Source organism: Bos indicus x Bos taurus, chromosome X (genome assembly GCF_003369695.1).
Source record: "Bos indicus x Bos taurus breed Angus x Brahman F1 hybrid chromosome X, Bos_hybrid_MaternalHap_v2.0, whole genome shotgun sequence".
Classification (NCBI taxonomy): domain Eukaryota; kingdom Metazoa; phylum Chordata; class Mammalia; order Artiodactyla; family Bovidae; genus Bos; species Bos indicus x Bos taurus.
The window spans coordinates 84,926,806-84,954,795 of NC_040105.1; the positions used below are offsets into that span (position 1 = coordinate 84,926,806).

Sequence of the window (27,990 nt, forward strand, 5' to 3'; positions counted from 1 at the left end):
CAACCAATCTCTTTGCTTCTACCTTTACCCCACTCTAATCCAGTCCACCCACCACAACTGGAGTCATAGTTTTTAAATGTAACTTTGATGGTCTCAAACTTGTGATGTATTATCAAATGTACATTTGATAATGTATGATTTCTTTCACACATCAAACCCAAACTTAACTAAAGTCCTCGCAAGAGGCCCCCAGGGTCTGGTTTTTATCATCAACTCCAGTCTCATCTCTCAGAACTAACTCACTGCTGGCATGTATGCTTGAGCCATTTGGAGCTATTTATACTTCTGTAAATGTACTGTATTCTTTCACACTGCCATTCCTTTTGCCCCTTCCAGAGAAATTCTGATCTTGACTACCCTTTCTACCCTCTCTGCCTAACTAGCTCCAATTCCTCTTCTGTTAATGGCTTTATTGAGATATAATTCACATAACAATTCACTCAGTTAAAATGTACAATTCACTGGATGTTGATAGTTTAGAGTTGTACAACAACCATCAGTATTTAATGTCAGACCATCTTTACCCACCCCTCGCCAAGAAACCCTGTACCTGTTCGCAGACCCTCTCCATTCCAGCCTCCTTGCTTCCTGCTGGCCTGCCTGTGGCAACCATTGATCTATTGGACCTTCTGTCTCTATAGATTTGTCTATTCTAGAGTCATCTCTCCAGACTTTTTTCAGGTGTTGCCTCCTCTTGTTTGCCTCCTAGTTCCCTGATTTCCAAACATCTCTGCTGGGCTCCAATAACACCACTTGTCTGGGTCTGTCATAGCACTTATTCTACAGTATTCTTACCTGCCTCCCCATTTGAATTGACTTACTCATCTCTGAAACTTCAGTGTCTAATTCTTAGCTCAGTTTAGAGAAAGTACTCTGGAACTACTGGCCAACTGAATGAATGACTCCCAGGAAGCCCTGACAGGGAGAAAGGCCTCTCAGTGAGTGGGTTAAAGACAAGTGAATACACAGGTAAAACCAGACGGTGGATGCCTAAGTACCCATTTTTCAGCTCACTTGCACTTGGATAAATTCAGCTACCCGAATGATGTCTCTTTCATCTCTATAGTTGATGTGAAGGTTCCAGAACCTAGGGAAACATTACCAAAGTGGTGCAGAGGAAGTATATCTTCAGGAAATATTCATGATACATCAGTTTAAGCTTTACCTGTGGGATCAACAGCAACACTCTCAGGCCATCTTCCTGCTCAATTTTTTCAATTTCCTATTCTCTCTCTGTGTCTCTCTTCCTCTCTACCCGCTCTCTCCTGTCTTCCCTTCCTCCTCTTTCTCTTCTCCTCCCCTCTCCCCCTAGTGCCCTTGGGATATTTGCCTTTTTTAAAAAGCACATTTCAGAATATCAGAGGAACAATGTAGGTCCTTAGATTTTAAAATAAATTAACTTAAGCATGAGATGTCTGAACATGTATTCCCTTTGAAAGCTGTTTAATTGTTCCACTTCAATGCACCACATTGCTTTTTACATGATTCGATCTTTAAAAAATCTGGTCAGCAAGGGAATATAAGACAATTTGCAACAACAATGGAATATAGAGATGTTAAATATTAAATCATCTCATTTTCAGCATTTTACTGACTAGAGACAAATGGAGATGCACCCTGACTCTGGCTATTAATACCTTTTTCTGTCTGTAAGCCTTTCTCCTGAATTCAAACTTCCTCCTTCTTCTCTTTCCTAGCAACCTCTTGTCTCTCGTCTCCTTCACTCCTGATCTCTCTCTCTCTCATTCTCAATTCTCTCCTCTGCCCATTTTGCTGTATGCACCTCTCTTTATGTTTCACACTGTTTCTCCTCCATTTTCTTTTCCATTCTGCTTCCTAATTAGCACTCTCTCTCTCTCTCTCTCTCTCTCTCCTTTTTTCCTTCTGTTCTTTGCACCCAGAATGAAGTAGGGAAGAGATTGGGGGGAAAGATGAGCAGGAAAATAGAGAGAGGAAGAAATAGATAATAGGGCTGTCCTGCACCACATCATCTGCCACCAAAGGGGACATGCCCAAATCACTCACATGCCTTCCCCTTTAAGGTGAGGCATATAACCTCTTCATGCCTCGCTTTTATGTCATTTATAAAATTGAAACAGAGTAACATGTTCCCGGACTACCTCCCAGAGATGCTGCTAGGGTCAGACTTGGGAATGAATATGAAAAAGGTTTGAAAAGAACCAGACCCCTGTAATTGGAAGCACTTGGGAGGAGGTGAGGTGGGGAGAAGGGGGCGGGGGGAGGTTAGATTACCGCCTTGCACCGCAAGGGGATCTAATTAACTGAGGATTGTAGTTCTTGCCTTTCTGAGGAATGTGTTTCTTTTCACCTTTGTTCTACTCATCAAATCACTTGGTCGTCTGTGTAGCGCGTTTGAATGTTCTTAGTGTCTTCAGAGGGGAAGGATAACGTGTTCCTTTGTATGCTGTTGATTTTTCTCCCTTCCTTTTCTCTTGCCTTGGGCTAGCAAACGGAACCTCCAGCAGCCAGCTCTCTACCCCCAAGTCTAAGCAGTCTCCCATCTCTACGCCCACCAGTCCTGGCAGCCTCCGGAAGCACAAGGTATTATGTCTCTTATACCTTACTAAACCCCCTTTCACTTGGACTTTTTGGTCCATTAGCTTGAAGCCCCAGGAATCCCAGCAGGGGTCAAGCTTCCAATCACTTGTATTTATTCTTCTGGCCCCCGGTTTAATTCTAATTATATTTAACCAAAAGGAAGCGGTATGAAGGACCCAAATACCCCCATTCTGAGCTAATTGTGTCACCAAATGATGGCCCAGGGGATAAACTTAGATTTTGTCCCTCTGATTCAGAGGCACAGCAAACAGGGTGTTGAGGGCAACTTAAGATCCTAGGTCCTGTAAAGGTCATAAAGAAAGTTAGTCCTGAGTTACTCCCTTTAGATTTGTGGGACATTCAAATATGAACAGACCCTAATTTCACTGTGTATTCTTCATGACCAGGCCGATTCTGGTACACTGTGGGAAGAGAGGGCATAGATACATTGCACTGACCCTAGGCACCCTTTACACCTCTAAGTTAGCCCCAATAAATATACCATTAAAATAATAGATGTTGTAGAAATTCTCTACCTCCACTTTCCAAACTGATTTCCACCTAGAAATCTCTTCTGTATCGAAAATCTGCAGTGGCCATTGCCTTCCACCTCACCTCAGGCCACATGGATGTGGTTTCTGCTCTGATTGTTGTTGTTTAGTCCCTAAGTCATGTCCAACTCTTTTGCAACCCCATGGACCGTAGCCCACCAGGCTCCTCTGTCCATGGAATTCTCCAGGTAAGAATACTGGAGCAGGTTCCCATTCCCTTCTCCAGGGGATCCTCCCAACCCAGGGATCAAACCCTCATCTTCTGCACTGGCAGGTGATTCTTTACTGCAGAGCCACCAGGGAAGCCCTCTGCTCTGATTACCACACCATAGAGTGGCTTCCTCTAGGATTCTCTTGTGTTCCCCTGGCTCACAAGAATTGGCATGAGATGGAGAAAGGCAAAAGGCCAACAATGTGGCCAGCTCCATCACGGAACCATAGAGGGTCAGGGGTAGAAGAGATCTGAGACAGAGGTAAATTTGTTTCATTTGATTCTCTCAATGATCTTGTGGGATTGATATTTTACACATGAGGAAATTGAGACCCAGAATGGTGAAGTTACTTACTGGGGTGACATGGCTAGGCAGCAGAAGACATAAGGTCCTAACCAAGGTTATGATCCTTGGTCTGCTGGAGCTGGTTTACACTAGCTCATGAGAGCTTACTGTGTACACTGCTTTCCAATTCTAGAAACTAGAGCTCAGCCATGATGGGAATATTTACACCATGGAATTCAACAAATGCTATAAATCAGAGTCATTGTTTTCTCACACAGAAAGCTGGTCATTACACATTCAACAGCACACCACTACCTGCCACCCATTTAAATTTCCCTTTCTCTACATCAGGATTTTAATTTCCTGGTTAACTTGACCATTACCTGAGCCATAATTCCTAATGCTCATTCCATTCCTTTAATGACTCTTTTAACTTCTGCTAGTGACCCTGGCTGGAACCTTTGAATTGTTCTCTTGAGCTACTTGGTTTTAACAAAGGAGGATCTGCTGAACTGTCTGTATAGCCAGTGTTACCCCGAGATTGTGAGATGGATGAGAACTGCTTTAGCCATCAACTTTCAGTGATTCTTCTGAGCAACAAGGCTTGTTCGTGTGGACATACCAGGATGAGGAATAGCCTACTTTGGTTGTTCTATTGTCTGCACAGAACCTCATAGGGATGCTCCACTGTTTCCTACTGTGTTTTTCTTCCACGCATTTCTGCCCTTACTTTCCTTCTGGGAAGTGTGACCTATCCCAGTACCTTCCACCAGTACCTTCCTCAAAGGGCTGGGAGGGTGCAGTCTAGGCATTCATTTCACCCATACACTTGAGACCTTCCACTTTTCAGTTGATATGTTCAGTTCATTTAGTCTGAGGCCCCACCACCCATAAGCCCACTGGATGAGTGCATTGCTAAACCATTTCTTCTGGTTGGGTTTTCAGGCTTTAGGGGGGCATTGTTTGCTGTATTTAATTTTCCATTTCTTTTGGATTCAATTCTAAAAAGAAATTTCACCATTGAAGGACTAAAATAAGCTACAGGTGACAGCCTTGTCAGAGCCTCACTATTTTATTTGTATCGTTGAGTTTTCAGTGTATCACTTTATTTTTCAAATTGCCCCTTTTAAGATCATACATCATGACCAAGTGGGCTTTATCCCAGGGATGCAAGGATTCTTCAATATCCACAAATCAATCAGTGTAATACACCAAATTAACAAATTGAAAAATAAAAGCCATATAATTATCTCAATAGATGCAGAGAAAGCCTTTGACAAAATTCAACATTCATTTATGATAAAAACTGTCCAGAAAGCAGGAATAGAAGGAACATACCTCAACATAATAAAAACTATATATGACAAACCCACAGCAAACATTATCCTCAATGGTGAAAAACTGAAAGCATTTCCCCTAAAGTCAGGAACAGGACAAGGGTGCCCACTTTCACCACTAATATTCAACATAGTAGTTTTGGAAGTTTTGGCCACAGCAATCAGAGCAGAAAAAGAAATAAAAGGAATCCAAATTGGAAAAGAAGAAGTAAAACTCTCACTGTTTGCAGATGACATGATCCTCTACATAGAAAACCCTAAAGACTCCACCAGAAAATTACTAGAGCTAATCAATGAATATAGTAAAGTTGCAGGACATAAAATCAACATACAGAACTCCCTTGCATTCCTATACACTAAAATGAGAAAATAGAAAGAGAAATTAAGGAAATAATTCCATTCACCATTGCAACAAAAAGAATAAAATACTTAGGAATATATTTAATGAAAGAAACAAAAGACCTATATATAGAAAACTATAAAACACTGGTGAAAGAAATCAAAGAGGACACTAATAGATGGAGAAATATACTGTGTTCATGGATTAGAAGAATCAATATAGTGAAAATGAGTATACTACCCAAAGCAATCTATAGATTCAATGCAATCCCTATCAAGCTACCAATGGTATTTTTCACAGAGCTAGAACAAATAATTTCACAATTTGTATGGAAATACAAAAAACCTCGAATAGCCAAAGCAATCTTGAGAAAGAAGAATGGAACTGGAGGAATCAACCTGCCTGACTTCAGGCTCTACTACAAAGCCACAGTCATCAAGACAGTATGGTACTGAAACAAAGATAGAAATGCAGATCAGTGGAACAAGATAGAAAGCCCAGAGATAAATCCACACACCTATGGACACCTTATCTTTGACAAAGCAGGCAAGAATATACAATGGAGAAAAGACAATGTCTTGAACAAGTGGTGCTGGGAAAACTGGTCAACCACTTGTAAAAGAATGAAACTAGATCACTTTCTAACACCATACACAAAAATAAACTCAAAATGTATTAAAGATCTAAACATAAGACCATAAAGTATAAAACTCCTAGAGGAGAACATAGGCAAAACACTCTCTGACATAAATCACAGCAGGTTCCTCTATGACCCACCTCCCAGAATGTTGGAAATAAAAGCAAAAATAAACAAATGGGGCCTAATTAAAATTAAAAGCTTCTTCACAACAAAGGAAACTATAAGCAAGGCCTTCAGGATGGGAGAAAATAATAGCAAATGAAGCAACTGACAAAGAATTAATCTAAAATATATACAAGCAACTCCTGCAGCTCAATTCCAGAAAAATAAAGGACCCAATCAAAAAGTGGGCCAAAGACTAAACAGACATTTCTCCAAAGAAGACATACAGATGGCTAACAAACACATGAAAAGATGCTCAACATCACTCATTATCAGAGAAATGCAAATCAAAACCACAATGAGGTACCATTTCACGCCAGTCAGAATGGCTGCTATCCAAAAGTCTACAAGCAATAAATGCTGGAGAGGGTGTAGAGAAAAGGGAACTCTCTTACACTGTTGGTGGGAATGCAAACCAGTTCAGCCACTATGGAGAACAGTGTGGAGATTCCTTAAAAAACTGGAAATAGAACTGCCATATGACCCAGCCGTCCACTGCTGGGCATACACACTGAGGAAACCAGAATTGAAAGAGACACGTGTACCCCAATGTTCATCACAGCACTGTTTATAATAGCCAGGACATGGAAGCAACCTAGATGTCCATCAGCAGATGAATGGATAAGAAAGCAGTGCTACATATACACAATGGAGTATTACTCAGCCATTAAAAAGAATTATCTTTGAATCAGTTCTAATGAGGTGGATGAAACTGGAGCCTATTATACAGAGTGAAGTAAGCCAGAAAGAAAAACACCAATGCAGTATACTAACACATATATATGGAATTTAGAAAGATGGTAACAATAACCCTGTATGCGAGACAGCAAAAGAGACACAGATGTATAGAACAGTCTTAGGGACTCTGTGGGAGAGGGCGAGGGTGGGATGATTTGGGAGAATGGCATTGAAACATGTATAATATCATATGTGAAACGAATTGCCAGTTCAGGTTTGATGCATGATACGGGATGCTCGGGGCTGGTACACTGGGATGACCCAGAGGGATGGTATGGGGAGGGAGATGGGAGGGGGGTTCAGGATGGGGAACACGTGTACACCTGTGGTGGATTCATGTTGATGTATGGCAAAACCAATACAATATTGTAATTAGCCTCCAATTAATATAAATAAATTTATATTTAAAAATTGCCCTTTTATGGCGGTTAAGGAAACCAACATTAAGTAATAAATTATATAATTTTCTGAAGCAAACTTTAAAAAACATTTAGATTTTGGTATAGTTTTCACAAATTTTTTAACTTTTTACTTTGATATTTCAAATTAAACAGTTGCAAGAATAATACAGAGAACTTCTATGTACTCTTTATAAAGACTCACCAGTTTTTTATATTTTCCCCATTTACTTTATTTTTGTGGGTCTTCTCCCTCCTCATTATGCATACACTTTACTAAATTTTTAACCATTTTAAATTAAGTTCATACATCATGCTCTTTTACCTCTAAATACGTCAATCTGTATTTCCTAAGAATAAGGACGTTTTCTTTCATAACCATAGTACAATGGTAAAATCAGGAAGTTTGTGTTGATTCAATACTGTTGTATGCTCTCTCATCCATATTCAAATTTTATCAGTTGTCCCAAGAGCATTCTTTTTTTGGTCCAGGATCCAACCTAGGATCGCACATTGCTCTCAGTGGTCATGTCTCTTTAGTTTTCTTTGATTCAGAAAAGTTCTTGAATCTTTTCAAAAATCTTTTAGGGAAGTATATTATAGAAGTGAAGAGCATAGGCTAATTATTTGGTGAAATGTCTTTCAATTTAGGTTTGTCTGATGTTTCCTTGTGGTTAAATTCAGACTGTGCATTTGGGACAGAAATGTCATAGAAGTGATGTTGTGTCTCACTCAGTGCATCCTATCAGAAACAGTAGCCTCATGCTTACACCACCAGTGATGGAGGACAAACTGGTTTTTCTAAATAAGCTAAAAAGTGCGTTGTGACCTTGACTCAGTCCTCTTGGGGCTCAGGCTCAGCTTTTTGCTCCTCCTTTCACAGTTACCTGAGCCTTAGCACCATCGAGGTCCTTGGGCAGTGGGCCTAAGCAGATCTCATCTGAAATTCCATCCAAGTGGACCTGAAAGGTGTGAGTCATGGTGGAGACAGGAAGCAGGTGGATGAGGCCATGACTTTCCTTCTGCACAATTGGAAACAAACTTGAAGTCCCAGCATCCCTTTGGTTACTTTTGATGGCTGTGGCAGGGCCCTAAGCTGTAATCAGCCGCTTGGCTTCTCCTCTTAAGCAACTCATGGAGAATCCTTTTTAATGCAGCTGTGATGAGGTTAGCCAAAGTCCGCATACTCGAATGCTGCAATATGAACATGAAGCAAATCCTTGTATAGTTAATGAGAACAACATTTTGCATTTTCATCCTGCTTTATCTTTTTTGCATAGCCATTTTTTCATTTACCCTTGTGATAACCCTGCAAAAGGGATAAGGCAGATTAGTGTTTCCATTTTACAGATGAGAAAAAGAAGGTGCCCAGTCATAAAGACAACCCCAGTATGATTCAACCCTTCAGAGAAGTTACCATATAAAAGGGGGTTTCCCAGGTGGTGCTAGTGGTAAAGAACCCACCTGCCAGTGCAGGAGACATAAGAGATATGGGTTTGATCCCTGGGTCAGGAAGATCTCCCAGAGGAAGGCCTGGCAACCCTCTCCAGTATTCTTGCCTGGAGAATCCCATGGAAAGAGGAGCCTGTGGGCTACAGTCCATAGGGTCGCAAAGAGTTAGACATGACTGAAGTAACTTAGCACGCACACACCATATTAAAGATGTTCAAAATGCCTAGAAGCGCAAGGAAACTTTTTCATTTATTTAAAAAAAAATTTCCAGATTAGTGATCACCCTCATAGCTTTAAATTTGGAGGCATTTTGCTTGCCAAGTTGCCTGGAGATTGAAGGAAAATGTATTTGACATAGTATTTGAAAACATAACAAACATTATTTAAATATACATTATCCTCTGTGTTTCCAAACTCTTTTCTTCTGTCATCCTGGAAGTGCTTAGAGAGATAGTTTGATGAATAAAGCAGGGTCCTGAACCTTAAATCACAGACACCACTCTAAGTGGATTTTGGTAGTGTAATCAAGAGTGAACAAAAAACTGCAAGAGCACAAAGGAGAGGAGGAAAGACATCCAACTGTGGGAGACAGAAAAGCTTTACAAACTAGGCGACATTGGAACCTTAAAGCCTGGGTAGGCTTTTGATGGCTGGTGAAGAGAACAGGCATTCCAGCTTTCAGAAAAAAAAAATCAGCAAGAACAAAGCCACACCATCAGAAAAGGACAGGGCACATTTGGGAAAAAGCAAACCCAAACTGGAAGCCAGGTTTCTCAAAACTTCTCTCTGACTTCCTTTGGACTATAAGCTTCTTGGACCAGAGACCAAGTTTTTGTTTTCTCTAAAGCAATAGTATCGCCAGCACAGCTGTATTTGTTACAAACATTTTGTTCTGTAGGCCTCCAGGGGACTAAGCAAATGAATTTCAGGTGCAAATTATTTGTATTGTTAAGCAATATGTGTGTTTCTGTATTTCTACATATCAATCAACAAAAACAGAATGTTGAGATAATTTCTTTCCCTGAACAGTGTCCTACTCATGCAAGAAAATATATTTTGAATACTAAAGAAATTGATGGAGGATAGAAGTACGGAAGTTCATACCTAGGCCTAGTCCTCTGGATTTTCTCCATAGCCTACGTCTCACCACACCCATTACAAGTCACAGCAGCTGCAAGTGGAGTAGCCTCCCATTTCTACCCCAGGCCTGTCTCCTCTTCCTCTGAGATAACAGTCTGGAATAATCCTCTCAGATAATTATTTCCACAATCCTCTCAGATAATTATTTTCACTAGCCAACCAACTACACTAAAGTGTCTATTACATGAATGATTCAGAGCTACACTGAAGTCCAATGGTTCAGTGTTCAGTGTGGTGGGACTCAAAGTGACTTCCATAATGAAAAAAGACCCTCGTGTGCTGGCCTGAAGACTGCCCAGGGAGTTCACTAACTTGGCAGTGCCTGCCTCCCTTCCCCTGGCTTTGGTATAACTAGAGAAAAGCAAAATGTAATGGTCCACATTATATTTTATAGAATTTTAGAGCCAGAACAAAACATAAAGATCTTATAGTCTTCATCTTCCTCAATTTTCAGATATAAAAGCAAAGATCCTGAAAGAGGAAGCTAGGCTTAGGACTGTTCTCCTGGCTCTTAATCCTGTGCTCTTTCTACTACAGTGGACTTGCATTTATGTGTAAATTTATGGAATTCATCAGTGGTCACAATATAGTCATAGAGCAAAACTACTACAAAACTGTATTTTACATTTGTACACATCATTACACACTGAATATTACTGTATACGCTATATACCGATATATGCATATTGCTATATAGGGTTACCTGCTCAGGAGTCACATAAACAAGATTCAGAACCTATCTATGAAACAGAACCAGAAACATAGAGAACAGGCTGGTGGTTGCAAAGGAGGAGAGGGGTGGGAGAGTTAGATTGGGAGTTTGGGATTAGCAGATGCAAACTGGTGTATACAGAATGGATAAACAACAAAGTCCTACTGTACAGCATAGGGAACTATATTCAATAACCTGTGACAAACCATAATGGAAAACTATGAAAGCAAGCGTATATGTATAACTGAGTCACTTTTCTATACAGCAGTAATGAACACAACATTATAATTCAACTACACTAAAAAGTAAAATTGAAATATATAGTATTCAATTGTCAATGTGAAGGATTTTTCAAAGGTACTACTTTTTAGTACAACATGTTATTGAGATAAAATTCACCTTTTTAAATAAAATGTCCAGTTTAGTGGCTTTTAGAATAATCACAAAGTTATGCAAGAATGTATTCATCACTTTCAAAAGAAACCCTATGCCTGTTAGTAGTCACAGCCTCTTTCTCCTCTACCCACACCCCTGGTACCACTAATCTACTCTCTGTTTCTATGAGTTAGCATATTCTGAACATTTCATGTAAATTTTCCTCTGAACACTGCTTTAGCTGCTTCCCAAAACTTTTGGTATACTGTGATTTCATTTCCCTTTATCTCACTGTATTTTCCAATCTCCTTTGTGATTTCTGACTATTCAGCAGTGTGTTGTTTAATTTCCACATATTTGTGAACTTCCCAAATATCTTTCTGTTATTGCTTCCTGATTTAATTCCATTGTAGTTGTAGAACATACTGCGTATGATTTTAAACCCTTTCAGATTTATTGAGACTCATTTCATGGCCTAACATATAATCTGTTATGTAGAACGTTACATGGGACCTTGAGAATAAAGTGTATTCTGCTGTTGTTGGACAGAATAGGTTAGATGTATAATTTCTTGTAGTGTCTGTCTTTCAAGTCTTCTCTTTCCTTATTGATCTTCTGCCTAGTTATTCTATCCATTACTGAAGATGGGGTATTGAAGTTTTTGACCGTTACAGTTGAATTCTTTATTCCTTGCTTTAATTCAGTAATTTTTGCTTCATGTATGTTGGTATTCTGTTGTTAAAGCACAGATATGTTTTAATTATATTTTATCATTATGAATGTCCTTCTTTGTCTCCAGTAACAGATTTTGCCTTAAAATCTATTTTTTTCCGACATTAGTATAAGCCACTCGAGCTCTTTTGCTTACTAACTGCATGATAAATCTTTCTCATAATTTTACTTTCAACCTATTTATGTCTTTGAATATAAATTATGTCTCTTTCAAACAGCATAGAGCTGAATGTTTTAAAAACCATTCTGTCAGTCTATGCCTTTTCATTTGAGTGCTTAATTTACTTACGTTTAATGTAATTGTTGGTAAATTAGTGATTACGTCTGCCATTTGCTATTTTGTGTATGTCTTTTTTGTTCCTTCACTCCTGGATGTTTGTCCTTTTTGTGTTAAATAGATATCTTTCCAGTATACCGTTTTAATTTCCTTGCTGTATTTTTACTAATTTTATTTCAAGTTATTTTCCTAGTGGTTGCCCTGCGGATTACAATTAACATCTTGACACAATCTACTTTGGATTACTATCAACTTCATTTCAATTTGATATAAAAATTTTGCTATTGTATATCTCTGTTCATCCCCCACCCCTTTGTGTTCTTATTCACATACAAATTACATCTTCATGCATAATAAGTCCACCAACACATCTTGATAATTACTATTCTATGCAGTTGTCTTTGGAATTGGATAATAGAAGAAAAGAGTTAGAAAAATAAATTTATAATAACTTCTTTTGTCTTGACCTATGTATTTATCTTTACCATTGTTCTTTATTTCTTATGTGGGTTACGTGTGTTACTTATATGGGTTATGTGGGTTACTGTCCTTTCATTTCTCTCAGGAGGATTCTCTTTAGTATTTCTTATATGACATGTCTGCTAGCTCTGTCTTTGTTTATCTGGGAATACCTTGATTTCTTCTTCATTCTTGAAGGATAATTTTGCTAGATTTCCTTAAATACTTTGATTCAGTAAGTCTCCCGGCCTCTGCTGAAGGGCTGTGTGTGTGTGTGTGTGTGTGTGTGTGTGTGTTGGAGCCTGATTTCAATGCTGTCAGGCGGCTTGCCTTAGCCTTCACTTGCTGTTTGTTCAAGGCCTCAAGGCCAACCAGAAGTGAGAGATTAAGAATTTCTCAGGTCTTTTTTGAGAATACACCCTGAACATGTGCCTGGCCCTAGAGATTCCTGGAAATATTGTCAGAGATTTTCAAAGTCCCCTATGGACATGAATTCTCCAGCTTTTCCTTTTAAGGTTTTGAGCAGCTTCATTTGCCCCAACTGTTTCCCCCACATCAGGCAGCTGTGATTTTAAACAATTGCAATTGATTAATGCTGCCTGTAAAGGCTGTTCACAGTGAGTGTGCTCTGAGTCAGGTCAAATAAAGAAGAGCCCCATAAGTGGGAATCAACTGACAGGTCAAATAGTGACAGTTGTCTGGAAATATGGCATTGGGGGGAACTCCAGTTCCATTCTGCATCCTCTAGTGGTGTCTAGGTCGCTATTTTTCAGATACTGTAGTTCTGAGGCTGTTGGTTTGCAAATATATCCTGGAGCTAGGGAGAGAGAGAATGGAAATAGGACCAGTTAAAGCACCACAAACTTTGTTATTCTTACTGAGAGTCAGCCATTTTTCTTGAAGAAATACTTTTGGGGTTGTTGCAAGCCTTTGGTTAATTTCTGGAGTTCTGAAAATGTTGATTTTGACAATTTTTTCCAGTGTTACTGCATTTATGCAGGATCAGATTTTTAGAGAGTCTCTCCACTATTCTTAAAGTCTAAGGCTCAAAGATACTTTGACTATGTCCAATTTTCACTCTACTCAATTTCTGGAGAACTAAACCCCTTCAGAGATGCAACTCCATAGTATGCCACTTTGCCCCAACTCCATTCTACATGTTTTTATTGCTCTCCTATTGTCAGCAAGCCCTCTACAGAAAAAGTTTTCCAACCCCTGATTTACAGTGTAGGGATGGCAGGTTGGTGAGAAGTGAATCCATTTGCTATAGTTGCCTTTGTTGTGTGTGTGTGTATGTGTATGTGTTTTAATGATTCAGTCTTTCTTTGAGTGTCCTCAGAGTTGGTAGAGACCTTACAGATTGTACATTCTGCATTTTCTTGATGAAGAAACCAAGACTTAAAGACTTATTCAGTGTCAGAGTACTACTTAACTACACCCTCAGATTCCTGAGTATACTTTACTTCTGTTTCCATTCTAAGTGGCCTAACAGACTTCCTATCCTTTCTCAGCAAAAACCATTCTCAATGTTAGATAAATAAGTCCCTGTCCTCCCTATTCTTGTCCCCCTTCATCATCTTTACTTTTTCTTTTACCTCAAGGAGAAGTTTCATTCTCTAATTCTCTTAGACAGTTCTCTACTGAAGTTCTGTGTTTATACCAAAGACAGCCTCTTAATCACCCAGAGACTTGACCCTCAAATTTCCAGTTTCCTTTAGTATCTTGCTGATAATGTAAATGAAAAGAGTGGTTTTTAAACGGTACTTCATTTGGGGATGGATGAGATTCTGCCTCCCCCATGTCTGATTTGACCAAAACAACTACGCTTCCATTTGTCTCATGTATTTGGCTTCCAAGAAAAATTTCATTTGAATAGAAAATTTAAACAAGAAGTGAGAAAGAGAGAGACTGAGAGAGAGAGAGATTTGAAAAGCACTGACTTAGACCGTATGGGAAGTAAGTCTACAAGTAATCACAAGGATCTCCAAATAGAGCTCTGGGAACAGTGGAAAAAACCTTTGCTATATCATCCCATCTCCTCAAGACATAAACAAGACTTGGGGCAGTATTGGAGTCATGAATCCTAGTTATTGGTGGGAAATGGAAGTATTAAGAAATAAATTGGAATTAGGTGATGGGGTACATTTTTGGGGTTATCCATTTGTTCAGGGTCTGGCAGCTCTCTGGAAGTCTGAAATGAATCCACTTATATATCTACAACTGATTTTTGACAAAGGTGCGAAAGTCAATGAGTAGAAGAAAGATAACTTTTTCAATAAGTAGTGCTGGAGGAATTGGATATCCTTAGGCAAAAAAAAAAAAAAAATCCCAACCTAAACCTCACATCTTACATAAAAATTAACTAAAAGATGGATTATAATTGTAAATGTAAAACATTTAGAAATGAAATACAGGAGGAAATCTTCTGATGTTTGGCTAGAGTTCTTAGATATTACAACAAAAAGTGCAACCTGTAAAAGAAAAAATGATAAATTAGACAAATTGGACCTCATAAAAATTAAAAATTTTTGCTCTCAAAGACTATGCAAAAGTTATGAAAAGATAAGCTACAGACTGCAAGCCATGTATTTAACCAAAGCCATATATAGAATATAAAAATAACTGTTAAAACTCAACAATAAGAAAAATCCAGTTAAAAATGAATAAAAGACATGAAGAAACACTTCTGAGGAATGTTTTCTTCAACTGAACTCAGGAGAAATTATCGATGTCAATTATGCACATGAAAAGATGTTTAACATCATTAGTTAGTTTAACATCAGGGAAATGCAAATTAAAACCACAATGGGATATCATTACAATCCCACAAGACTGGCTAAAATAAAAAGTGGTGAAAACACCAAATACTGGTGGCAATGTGAATAAACTAGATCACTAATATTTTTCTGGTGAGACTGTAAATGGTACTGTTACTCTGGAAAACAATATGGCAGTCTTTACCAAACTAAACATGTAATTAATATACAACTTATAAATTGTACTCTTGAGCATTTCTCCCAGAGAAGTGAAAACTATGTCGACACAAAAACCTGTACATGATGTTTATAGCTGTATTATTTATAATAGCCTACAACTGGAATCATCCCACATGTCCTTCAACCAATGAATGGTTAAATAAACGGTGGTACATCCATGGAATGTTGCTCAGCAATATAAAGGAGTGAACTACTCTTATAGGCAGCAGCTTGATGAATCTCCAGGGAATTATGCTGATGGGAAAAGCCAATCTCAAAAGGTTATATACTGTATGCTTCCATTTATATAACATCTGAAATGACAAAATTGTAGCGATGGAAAACAGAACACTGTTTCCCAAGGCTTAGGGATGGGGGAGGAGTGGATGTGGCTATAAAGGGGTAACATGCAGGAGCCCTTTGGTGAGGCTACAGTTCTGTATCTTGACTGTCATGATGGTCATACAAATATATACATATGATAAAGTCACATATGACTACACTATACACACATACGCACACACACATCCACATACATGAATGCATGGAAAACTGCAAGATTGTTACCATTGTGGGAAATTGAATGAAGGATACATTGTGCAAAGCTACCTCCTTGTACTTCAAATTCCTGTGAATCTAATTTCAAAATAACAATTAGAGAAAATGTTAGTTTAAAAAAAAGCAGTCGGGTAATCTTGCCCATTGCAGAGCCCAAAGTGTTAAGAAAAGGAGAATTAACTTTATCTCTTATCTTACAGGACCTGTACCTGCCTCTGTCCTTGGATGACTCAGACTCACTTGGTGATTCCATGTGAAGGAGGAGAGAGTCCAGAGTACAAATGCAAGCTTACCGTTACAATAGGGTACTTCTGCTCAAGTGTCCAACAGGGCTATTGGTGCTTTCAAATTTTTATTTTGTTGTTGTTGTTACTTTTAAAAACACACTGTAATATTTTGGGTTTATTTTCCTGTGATTTCTCCTCTGGGCCACTGATCCACAGTTACCAGTTACAAGAGATAGATTGATAACCATCCTTTTGGGGGTAACTTTCCAGGGATGCAAAATGTACTAGTCCATGATCTTTCTATTGGATCCTTAGGCACCCGCATTATTTTCCCCCATCTCGCTTTCCTCATCTGTGACAGTCTTCCCTCTGCAGAGAGTTGTTTACACACATAGCACTTAAGATGTGTGTGGGGGTGCGGAGGGGAAAAGCATTGGCAACTCCAAGAGTGACAAACATAAGCGTCCCTTGTCTCCCCATCTCAAGAAAGCTGGAGGATCCTGGGAGGACGGCAAGGCAGCTCCCCAGCCTGGCACTTCACTCCTGATTGAAACTCTAGTTTGTCGTTTAGCACTAATTCTGGCTGCCAAGGGGGAGAAACACCAGCAACTTGTCATTCTGACACCAAAGGCTTAGGACCTTGGTGTAGGATAGGTTAAAGAGACTAGGCAAAATTGGAAAACACTGTAGACATTTCAATAGTGTTTATAAAGCACAGTGAATTCCTTGTCAACATCTCCACTGGGGCAATTTAGAGTCGATAAGCAATTAATAACAGTTGGGGGTGAGGGACTTTCATATACCTGGGCCCTCTAAGAGGCTGTCTAACCTAGCGAGTTAGGACACAAACTCTACGGTATCCATCTATCTCTGTTCTATTGAATGCCTTGTAAACAGCCAACACTGAAAACACTGTGAGAATTTGTTTTCAGGTCTGACACCTTTCAGTCGCTTTTTATAGCAAGAAACCAATATCCTTTTTATAAAAACTTGTGTCTGTATTTCAGGAGCAAACTCTTCAGGCTCCTTTTTTATAAACTGGTGATTTTTCTTTTGTCTAAAAAACACATGCAGAAAATTTACCAAAAAAAAAAAATGCAGAAGAATAATGTAGTTTAGAAATCATGCTGTCACTGCCAAACAGAAACTTCCAGGAAAAAACAAACAAACAAACAAACAAAAAAAACCAAAATGAATAGCAGAGGCCAATTCAATAGAATCAGTCTTTTGATAACTTTTTAACAGTTATGCTTACATTAATAATTTCAATGTGGGCCAGACATTCTAATTATATTTTAAATGAAATGTTACGGCATATTTTAAGCAGCTCTTTTTTATCTATATTCCTGATATTTCATACTGAAGACACAGAATCCTTTCTCTTTGCTATAAGGACTGATCATTTGAAATAGTTCTCAGTCTTTGAGGTACAGGTTCATAACACTGCTTTTTGTCTATAATCATAGCCCATAATGGCAAAGACAACTAAATTTAAGTAAAAGCCATGCATGCCAATTCTGTGTTTGCTTTTAGCAGATATGAAGTAATTGTTCAGATAGTTGGAAAGGTGCAACATTCAAAGTCAAGCTGCTGTTTGGCTATTGAATGACTTGCATTTGTTCCTCTGTTTTAACTGGAATGAGCTTGGGGTGTGTGTGTGTGTGTGTGTGTGTGTGTTTGTGTGCACGCGCACGCGCACACATGCATGCATGCGCACACACATAACTGATTCATATTTAGGAGATATTACAGGACACCCTGACATTAATCAGTGGCAACTTTATGGCATTGCTGATGTGCACTGTGTAGCAGGAAATGCACTGATGGAAGGGTTAGATCAGATGCCCCAAGACAAGCTTCAGATGTCCTTAGCTACAAGGAAAATCCAGATGATGGTGGTACTGACTCCTGGTAAAACTGGTCATTGAAAAACCCCAAAGTATAAGAATCTCTTTTTGCCCGCTCTCCTTTATTTGTAAGCTGTTAGAAATCATTAAGAAGCCCATTTTACTTACCCGCTACTTCTTTCTGGAAGCTAAAGTTTTGCTTAGTGCCTCCCAGAAAAATTTGTAGTTAACTAGGAAAAAATGGTACTTGGGTTGGAGGCTGTAGAGAATGGTAGGAGGTCAGTATCTAAATTGCAGACCAGATTCCCCAAAGATTCCACCCAGTCTTTCTCTAGATATCATTTAGTCCAATTCCTTCAATTTAAGATGAAAGGCAGGCTGAGGCAGCCAAATGACCATCTGGTAAAGAGCAGGACCAGAGGAGAAACTCAGATTTCCTTATGTCCACACCCTAGGCTACCTCTCTGAGCGTTACCTTGCTTGTGCCACATGTACCATTAGAAAATATTCAGTGGCCATATTTTCCTCAGAATGATCTTTCAACCTTCTATAATAATCAATGCATTTCTATTATTATCGTCTATAATAATAATAGAATTTCTATCTTTCAAAAAATAAATAATAAGGAAATGTTTCTGTACTGCCACTTTAGGGGACTTTGGTCTAGTTCAAACTTCAAGCCTTTAACAACTGCATTTTAAATTGGCCCATTTTCAAGGCAAAAGAGAAAAAATCTGGTTGTTACTGAGCTCCTTCAGTCCTGTCATTCATTCTCAATTTTACCCAATCCAGTTTTACCACAAATGTCCTGTTGTATTACCTTCTGCACAGTCAGCAAATAGCAAGTCAGTCAGTGAGGATTTGCCACCACTCCCCGCATTCTCCCTCCCTCTTAGACACACATGCACACACACACACAATCCATCTATTGCTTGTTCCTACCTCCTGATTTTTCTCCCTTACAGAAATAGAAATAGGGACAAAGAAGGGGAAAATGTATATATGGGGCTGGGCTGAACAACTTCATAAGTAGTGTTAACTAGGGGTAAATTGAGAGAAAAGGTCCTTTTCTCTTCACTGTTTTGGAAAGGATAGCCATTAGCATGACTGCTTTGTGTCCTTACAGACTTTAGTATTAGCCTAGACTGAATCATACAGTTTTCAAGCTGGAAGGAATCTTCAGATCATATCATTACTACAAATTCCTCATTTTCAGGCCAGGAACGGAGATGCAGTAGTAAAGTAATTTCCCCAAGGTCACACAGCTGGCTAGGGGCAGGGCTGGGATTAGAACCCACATCTCCTGGCTCTCATTCCAAGGCCTTTCCCACTGAACTGTATTGCCTTCCACTAGGCTCCTGAGAATTCTTTCCCAGGGTCATGTTGCATCTTGGAGCCATATGCTGCTGCCCTGATCTCAGTGGGAAATCCACCCACCAACCTAATACAGCTCTTTCTCCCTATATTCACATGGTTGCCATCCACATGGACTGCAGATGTCCCCAGAGAGAAGCAGGCATTGAGGACCAATAGGAATAGTGGGGTTGCTGCCCTCGTCCATCAAGCACTTGGGATCCCTGCCCACCTTGAGGAGTCCTCAGAACAGTCCCCAGAGCTCCTGCTCTGTTCAAATGGGATGGGGGAAGACTGGTTTCTCCTGTCAGTTCACTTCGTCTCATCTCATACGGGTTGGTCTTTGTAGGCTGAGGTAAATGTTTCTTGTTCCTAGAGCAGGAGAAGGAAAGAAGGAAAGAAGGGAGGGAGAGAGGGAGAAATAATAGCTTTGTTTATCCTGACTTTCTGAGATGACTTTTCAGTATTTTTTAAATGAGTGTGGCTACCATTCCCTGGCCTGGAGGAGGGCATGGCAACCCACTCCAGCATTCTTGCCTGAAGAATCCGCATGGACAGAGGAGCCTGTCAGGCTACAGTCCATGGGGTCACAAAGAGTCGAACACGACTGAAGCAACCAAGCACAGCACAGCACCATTCCCTGACAATGATTTGTTTTTTTATTTAATTGAAGACTAATTACTCTACAGTATTTTGCCTTCCATGGCAGAAACCAGGGCAACGGGGTCTGAACATGTAGCTTTCCCCACAGTGAGGTTCTTCCTGGGAACTAGGTATTCATCAGTTTAGTTCTGAAAGACCTCCTTCCAGGCTTACCCCACTCCTCTGGAAATTCTCTCTCCTTGTTGCTTCTCCTCCTCCCTCAGTGGTAACCAAGGAACCTTAAAGGAAATGTGTTGTTATCGGAAGAAGGCAAGAAGAGCAGGTTTGAATCTCCAGATTCTTCTTTGAGCCACCCAACCCAAGTCTTAGGCCAGCAATCGAATGTTTGCCTTGGTCAAAATTACATCAGCTTCTTAGTCCCTTTAGTACTCTGGATGGACGTGTCCCTAATCCCCCTCAGATTTATTTCTGAATAGCTTATCTTAAACACACACACACACACACACACACACACACACACACATCTCCCTTGGACAAGGGTACACGCATGCCATGTCTCCAAGATGAGCTCCAGCACACTGATGAGAATGTTCCCCCAGCTCAATGCTCCTCAAAAACATCTGTGCCAAGGGACTTTCCCAGACAGATACAGTGGGATAGTGGTGTTTGAATGACCTCCCCCTACTGTCCAGTTTACCATGGAAATAAAAAAACATGCATATTTCTTTCTTTTAAAGCCACTGGAACCTGTCCTTGGCCACATGAAGTCATTTGGATTTCTAAGACCAGGCCTCACTCTTGTATTGTCATTGCATTAAGGGATTTGACCTAGAGGCCTAGGCTGGCTTCCTAAGTAAACCATCAGTGTTTTGAAGCTCATCTGGGACTAGCAAGGGGTTAGAGTCCTAATGTTTTAGTACTGGGAACCTAGAGAGAATAAAGACCTAGCAATTGACATGCCAGAAATGACCTGAGACCTCCTATGTAGCCATGGAGCCTTACAATTGTTGGGCTTCCTGGGTCTCTCTCCTGATGTGAAACTTTGAGGCTGTTACACTCTGCCTCTGCCCAAGAAGGAGACCCCATATGTAGCTTCATCCACAGTTCTATGATCCCATGCAGGGTTGACTCTTCGTTACAGGTGTGACCACCTGGAACAAGGATACTGTCTTGATTCTGCTCACCTACCTTTTGGCTAGAGATACATCTCCAGCAAGTTCTCTGGCTTTGGGTGGCCCAGACCCAGTTTGATGATGTTAACACTCAATGGATTGCCCTTAGTCAGCTCTAAGTGGCATGATAATGGACTGAGACAACACAAATCATTTCTTAAAAACGAATTCCCAATTCTATTCTTCCTCTGTCTAGCAGAACTCACTTACCTAGTAGATATAAGGCTGGAGGTTCTTGCTACAGAGCAGGCAAGACACATCTTCAGGAAAGAAAATGCATTTCTAAACCCACAGAGCACTGGCTCCAGCAGGCAACCTACTATGGGCTGAAACTTAACAGCTTCACCTAGCCCCTTCTTCTTTTTCTTTTCAGAGACAAGAAGGCTTCTCCATCAGTCAACCTTTCAGTATATCTGGCTAAAGAATTCTGCTCCTCCTATCTCTTCAGGAAAGGGTGATTTCTTCCTCTGTCTCTCCTACTCTGGTCTCCAAACTTGTCTCTGTCCCCACAGTTCTAGTGTGATCTTTGCATTCAATCTTTTGAGTTGAGTGTAAATAAGCTTCTTGCTTATTTTCAGGCCTCCTAGTGTGACACTGGTTATCATATGACAAGACTCTTGAATCACCTACCCCTTCTAACTGGCTAACATTTTATTCCTTAGTTTATAGGCTTCAACATCTTCTGGAATCAGAAGCTATCTTGTCTTACCTTGGATACTGGGGGCTGGGGGGTATAGAATTCTCATCGGGAATTAAGGCATCTTCCTGCTCCCAAGAAAAGGACAGTCTAGTTGGGCAAGGAAAGGTGGCACAGAGAGTCAGAGCAAACATCTTGTAAACTAAGATGAAGACTTTAAAGTATTGGAACTTCTCATTTCTAGGTTAATAATCTGAGGAAATCAATGTTTTTTTGCCACTCTCTACCTTACCTCCCCTGTGTATCTCAGTCTTTTCTTTCTCTCTCTACTTCACCATATTTGCTCTCAGTTTTATACTTTCCACATTATAGACATCTATCCTTTGTCCTCTGCAATTCTCTCTCTCTCTTTTAATTTTTCCTTCCTCCTTATCTGACTATTGAATATATACCTCTTCTTAGCCCTGTGATTTTGCCTTGGTGATGAGTAGTTATTTCCAGACTTAATGAGCCCTGATCCTACGAGAGTCCCGTTAGAAGTCTGTTGGTGGGGAGCAATCCGAGCCTGGCCCTTTCTCCAACATTTTCAGTTGTAATTCACTGAAGCAGATCCTCACACACAGTTTCATTATAGCTCACATATCTTTGAGTCTTTGCCTTCCAAGCATTGTACAGAATACTTTGTGTTTCATTTTAGTCCACAATTTTGTAGTGCAGTGAAGTATGCTCAGAAAAATAATCAGCTGAACAGAAAAATCCACCTATGGATTCATACCAGCTAAATACTATGAATTGATTTTGTTTAATCTGCTCATAATTTTAAAAGCTGCAATATAATATAGTGAGAGACCACAGGTAATTTCTCCTGTCATATGGTTTGGCTGGACAGGGGTGTTGGGTGGGGTGGGGGGCAGTTTGTTTTAACTTTTACTGTTATACAATAAGCTCTCCACAATAATCTTATAAACACTAAGGCTTGCCAAATGTTGAATTTTTTAAAGCTAAACTTATAGGCACTTGGGATTGGTTTAAATGTTAAGGGTGTTTAGCAATTCCACAATATAAACAGAAGCATTCACATAATTAAATTTTATTTTTCCTTCTGTTACTAAATCCACCTAAACATTTACTATTGATGCCAATTCTTCATGATCCCATGCAGGCAATCCATATAAAAGTAATTAATGACACTAAAGAAGCCATCCTGCAGGTGCTTATTTATTCAACAGGGTGCATAGCCCTTGGGAATGTCACTGCTTAGCAAGACCTTACGGAATGCCCTTTCCAATGCCATTTCTTTTTAAGTTCTCTTAAAGGGATTTGAGCAAGTAAGAGGTTACACCAAAATGTCTCCAATGTATGGTCCTTGCAATATATTGCAGCTTGAAGCCAATGATCCCTTATGACTTGTACACAACTAATGCATGTTTTGATTGAATTTTGCATTTCTCACGTGTGGTAAGTTCTTTACAATGTTTTCAGTCACCTTTTTGTGCCATTAAACTTGTACAGAAAATGCTTTTATGGCCATTTTCAAAGGGATAAAGTTCAAAATGGAACAGCCCACCCTTTCTACCCTATAGCTGTAGTTAGAACTCAGTTACTGTAGCAAAACAGCTGTAATTGGTGGTTGTAGTGTTAGAGGCGTTAGCTTGCTAGTGACTAGCTTTGGAGAGTAAATGCATGGTATTATTGTACATCACATTTCTTAAATAACTCATTTTAACCTCTGAAAAGAATATATTCTTCCTTGTGGTCCCTCTTCCCTCCCTTGCCTTCTCCCTCCCCCTGCTCCCAGATGTCTTATGGTTGTAAATAACTGATTTAAGGCCCAATAATTTTTGCCAAGTAAAGTCAGCAAAGAACAAACAAACCAGAAGGGGGGAGGAAAGAAAGACATTTCTCAATGGTCTCTCAGCAGTTATTGACCATTTCTCAAGGAATGGCATTGTGATCAAAGACTCAGCTCACCTTTGAATAAAAATCAGTGGCAAATTGGGAGCCTCTTTGGCAATTTGATGACATTGCAAATTGAATAATTCACAGAATCACCCATAATCGAAACACAGTGGGCAACACTTATCCTTGCAGCAGTGTTGAGATATTCAGAGGCTCTCAGAAGGTTATGCTTGACCAACGACCAATAATTATTTTTTAGAAAAAGAGAAAGACAATAGATATTTAGGGATTTTTAGCTGCCCCTTTAGAATAGTTACAGTGAGAAAAGACAAGGACATGGGTTTATGTGCACTGCTGTCAGTTTCCCAGGCAATTCCCAGCCTGCTCTTAGGCTGAGATGCAAAAGCAGTGTTCCAAGAAGGCATACTCCTCTATGGTTTGCTGTTCCCACTTGGACTGGTAGGTTTGGTGAGGCCCATGTAAACCAGCTGGAGCAGACCCTTTTCATCTCCTGTGCCTGTTAATATCCCTCTTCCTCCCTCCACAATTTGATGAGGGCTTTCTTTGGTCAGAGGACTTCAAAGCTTAGAGAAGTTCTCCATGTGTGAAACGTGTTGTGAACTGTGAATGCTGCAGATTCACAGCGTTCGGTACTGGGCAGCCACAGAGCTGCTCTTGCAATCATTTTGGCTCTCAAGCTCTGTTCTTCATCTCATGCTCATTTCTGTGTACATTTGCAAGATGTGTGTAATGTCATTTTCCAAAAATAAAATTCGATTTCAATATTTCTGGCTGACATTCTCTGTTTCTTTTTTTTTTTTTTTGAAGCATTGAACCGATGATCATATAACCACAAAATGTCCAAGCTGACAAAAAAACTTAGACATTATTTTGTCCAACCCCTTAATTTTACAGATAGGGAAGTTGAGGGTCAATGTGGGATGGAAAGACCATAATTAACAGCACTGCACATTTACAACATGTAAGGTCTCAGATCTCCCTTCCGGAGTTGAGCAGGAATCAAATGACCTCTTTATGTTTAATGATGCATAAGCCAAGTTTAGTCCATGCCATCAGAATAGGTGGTCACTTCTAGTACTGCGATTATTTCAGAGGCCCAAGAAAAGATTCCATATGGGTTCCTTCAAAACACTTTTTCCTGCTGCCTGCAATTCCTTGACAGTGTGGCTTTTCTCTCTCCAAGGGTTGATCTGCAGCTACTCTCAAGGAGAGGGAACACCTACGTATCTTATTCACTTTCAGGCATAAATGACTAATTGAGTATTTTTCTCAGTTAGGATTTTATTAACAGAACACAAGGTGTTGGGCTTGTGAAGAGATTGATGGAGAGGGAGGGAGGGAGGAAAGGGCACAGAAAGAGGAAGCAGAGATCCTGGAAAATAGTTTGACTAACCTCACCATGAGGGTCAACCCTGCAGCTTGCATCTGACCTGTGTTTGGCGAAGCAAACTGCCAGTATCCTAGGTATTCCCAAGGATTGAGATGATTAGGAATGCTTTGTCCAATCAGTATTTTTTCAACTAGCCCTGTGACCATCACTTTGGTGGAGACAATGAAAGTATATGGGGAGGACTTCTTAGTGATTCTAATCCAAAGGAAAGATCTAACAATCAGACTGGCCAGGCCAGTCTTCATCCCCTTCTCATTGCTGATTTCTCACAATGTCACTATCTTCCAAGGTAAGTCTCTTCAGTCATGTCCAACTCTATGATCCTATGGACCATAGCCCACCAGGCTCCTCTGTCCATGGGATTCTCCAGGCAAGAATACTAGAATGGGTTGCCATGCCCTCTTCCAGGGGATCTTCCTGATCCAGGGATTGAACCCGCATCTCTTACATCTCTTGGATTGACAGGCGGGTTCTTTACCACAAGTGCCACCTGGGAAGCCCTCTTTCAACAGTGGCCCTATGCAAAGACCATGGGGATATAGAGATAAAACTGGGTTTTTATCTTCTGCTGCTGCTGCTGCTGCTAAGTTGCTTCAGTCGTGTCCGACTCTATGCGACCCCATAGACGGCCTCCCACTAGGCTCCCCCGTCCCTGGGATTCTCCAGGCAAGAACACTGGAGCGGGTTGCCATTTCCTTCTCCAATGCATGAAAGTGAAAAGTGAAAGTGAAGTCGCTCAGTCATGTCTGACTCTTAGCAATCCCATGGGCTGCAGCCCACCAGGCCCCTCCATCCATGGGATTTTCCAGGCAAGAGTACTGGAGTGGGGTTCCATTGCCTTCTCCTTTTTATCTTCAAGTGCTCACAAAGCATCAGCATCACCCAGGCACTTGCCAGAAATGCAAATCCTCAGGTCCCACACCACCTCCACTGGACCAAAAACTGGGGAGGTGGGGCCCAGAAATTCCTGTTTTTATAAGCCCTCTGGAGGATTCCCTGATAGCTCAGTCAGAAGAGAATCTGCCTGCCAGTGCAGGAGACCAGGTTTCGATCCCTGGGTCAGGAAGATACCCTGGAGAAGGAAATGGCAACCCACTCCAGTATTCTTGCCTGGAGAATTCCATGGACAGAGGAGCCTGATGGGCTACAGTCCATGGGGTCGAAAAGAGTGGGACACAACTGAGTGACTAAACCACCCACCACAACTGGCAGTTTCTGGGAACCTCTCTAGTTTGAGAACCCCTACCTTTGTGAATTCCACTTCCTTTTCACAAGGACTCGGTGAGCACCTAAGTAGCATCTATGAGCTCATGGATCATTTAAGTTAGAGGGGTTTGCATCTTTGTCCAGTAGAACAAAGACTCAGGAGGCAGTTAACTTTGATAAGATCTCTTATATATTCAGTTTTCTGGAGAAAGCCCTTTCGAGCTTGAGAGAGAAAAAAAAAAAAAAAAACAACCCTGCATACATAAAGACATACTGAGAGTGGATCTTTGCAGCTGTTGCTAGAATCCAGATGGAGACATGAGGGAACCTAAATCAAGGCCAGAGCAGTGGAGGCAGGGCTTCTCAGGTGGCGCTACTGGTAAAGAACCCACCCGCCAAAGCAGGAGATATAAGACACGTGGGTTGAATCCCTAGTTTGGGAAGATCCCCTGGAAAAGGAAATGGCAACCCACTCCAGTATTCTTGCCTGGAGAATTCCATGGACAGAGGAGCCTGGTGGGCCACAGTCTATATGGTTGCAAAGAGTTAGACACGACTGAAGCAACTTAGCATGCAGCACGCAGTGGAGGCAGAGAGGAAAGAGCAGTTGATACAGAATCGGCAGGATCTGTGGGCCGACAGGATATATGGGAGAATACGACCCAGGGAAAGCCCTGACTTGAGCAATTCAGTCCTGGCTTCCCTTGTCACCAGACTTGGTCCTCAGCTCTGGACAGCTCAGCAGCCTCCTTCTTATCCGCCTCACCCCTGACTCGAGCCCTGGATATGCTGTGTTCATTCACACTTCACTATTGCTGACAGAGTCTACCCTTCTTTCTCTGCCCAGAAAAATACCCTCTGAATGCCCTTCCACATTCTCTCCACCTGTCTAAATCTCAGATGTAGCCAAAACCTACCAGCAACGGAACTTAAGGCATATTTATAAGAAAAACAAATTCTAACTTGGAGAAAAACTGGCGACTTTCTATCCTGGACTTTCCAGGGCAGTCCTGATCTTATGTAATTTTTTTCTTTTTCCAAATAAAGGTGATTTGTTAAACATATAACTAAATGTGATTTCATTTTTAGACCTTTCTTAAAGTTTTTATATAAATACACTCAACAAATGGGAAAACATCCCTTGTCAGGACACACATCCTCACTGAGGATTCGGAAATTGTGATTCCCTTCCGGGAGAGGCTTTCCCTAGGTTTCCTTGTTAACTTGTCTGCCCTGTCTCCTGGATCCCATTGCCAGTATGGGAGAGACGCTGCCTCTCTGTCTCTGATCCTCCCTTTCAGTGCTCCAAAAGGGTCTTTCAGATAGTCTGATTGTATCAAGCCTGATTGCTTCAAGCAAACAGTGTTGAGTAAGCAGTTAATTTCTCTTTGAACACTGGAGGCTGCTGCTTTTCCCCACTCAAAAAGACTTGCCTTCAGTTGCGTAATCCCTTTTCCTTCACCCCATCCCCCACCTGCATAGCCCTAGATGCTTCTGAAAATTCTTTACCGAATTTAAAGAAGGGTAAGTCCTAGGGGTTTGCATTCTGTACCACTATTGACTCCTCAGCTTCCCAGGTGGCGCTAGTGGTAAAGAATCCACCTGCCAGTGCAGGAGACGCAGGAGACACAGGTTTGACCCCTGGGTTGGGACGATCCCCTGGAGAAGAGATGGCAACCTGCTCCAGTATTCTTGCCTGGAAAATTCCATGGACAGAGGAGCCTGGCAGGCTG

The 27,990-nt window shown here is 40.6% G+C and overlaps 1 protein-coding gene across 7 annotated transcripts in view; it reads left to right on the forward strand.

Moving 5' to 3' along the window:
* DCX (doublecortin) overlaps nucleotides 1–24,425 on the forward strand; it is a 125,153-nt gene extending 100,728 nt beyond the window's left edge. For 4 of the 7 annotated variants that reach the window (XM_027533341.1, XM_027533336.1, XM_027533338.1 and 1 more), the window contains exons 6-7: nucleotides 2,468–2,565; nucleotides 16,103–24,425. In XM_027533341.1, the coding sequence (XP_027389142.1) occupies nucleotides 2,468–2,565; nucleotides 16,103–16,159 (155 nt within the window). In that variant the 3' untranslated portion in view covers nucleotides 16,160–24,425. The remainder of the gene's footprint in view (nucleotides 1–2,467; nucleotides 2,566–16,102) is intronic. The other 3 variants (XM_027533342.1, XM_027533343.1, XM_027533340.1) reach the window with 2 other exon arrangements.
* The last annotated feature ends 3,565 nt before the right edge of the window (nucleotides 24,426–27,990 follow it).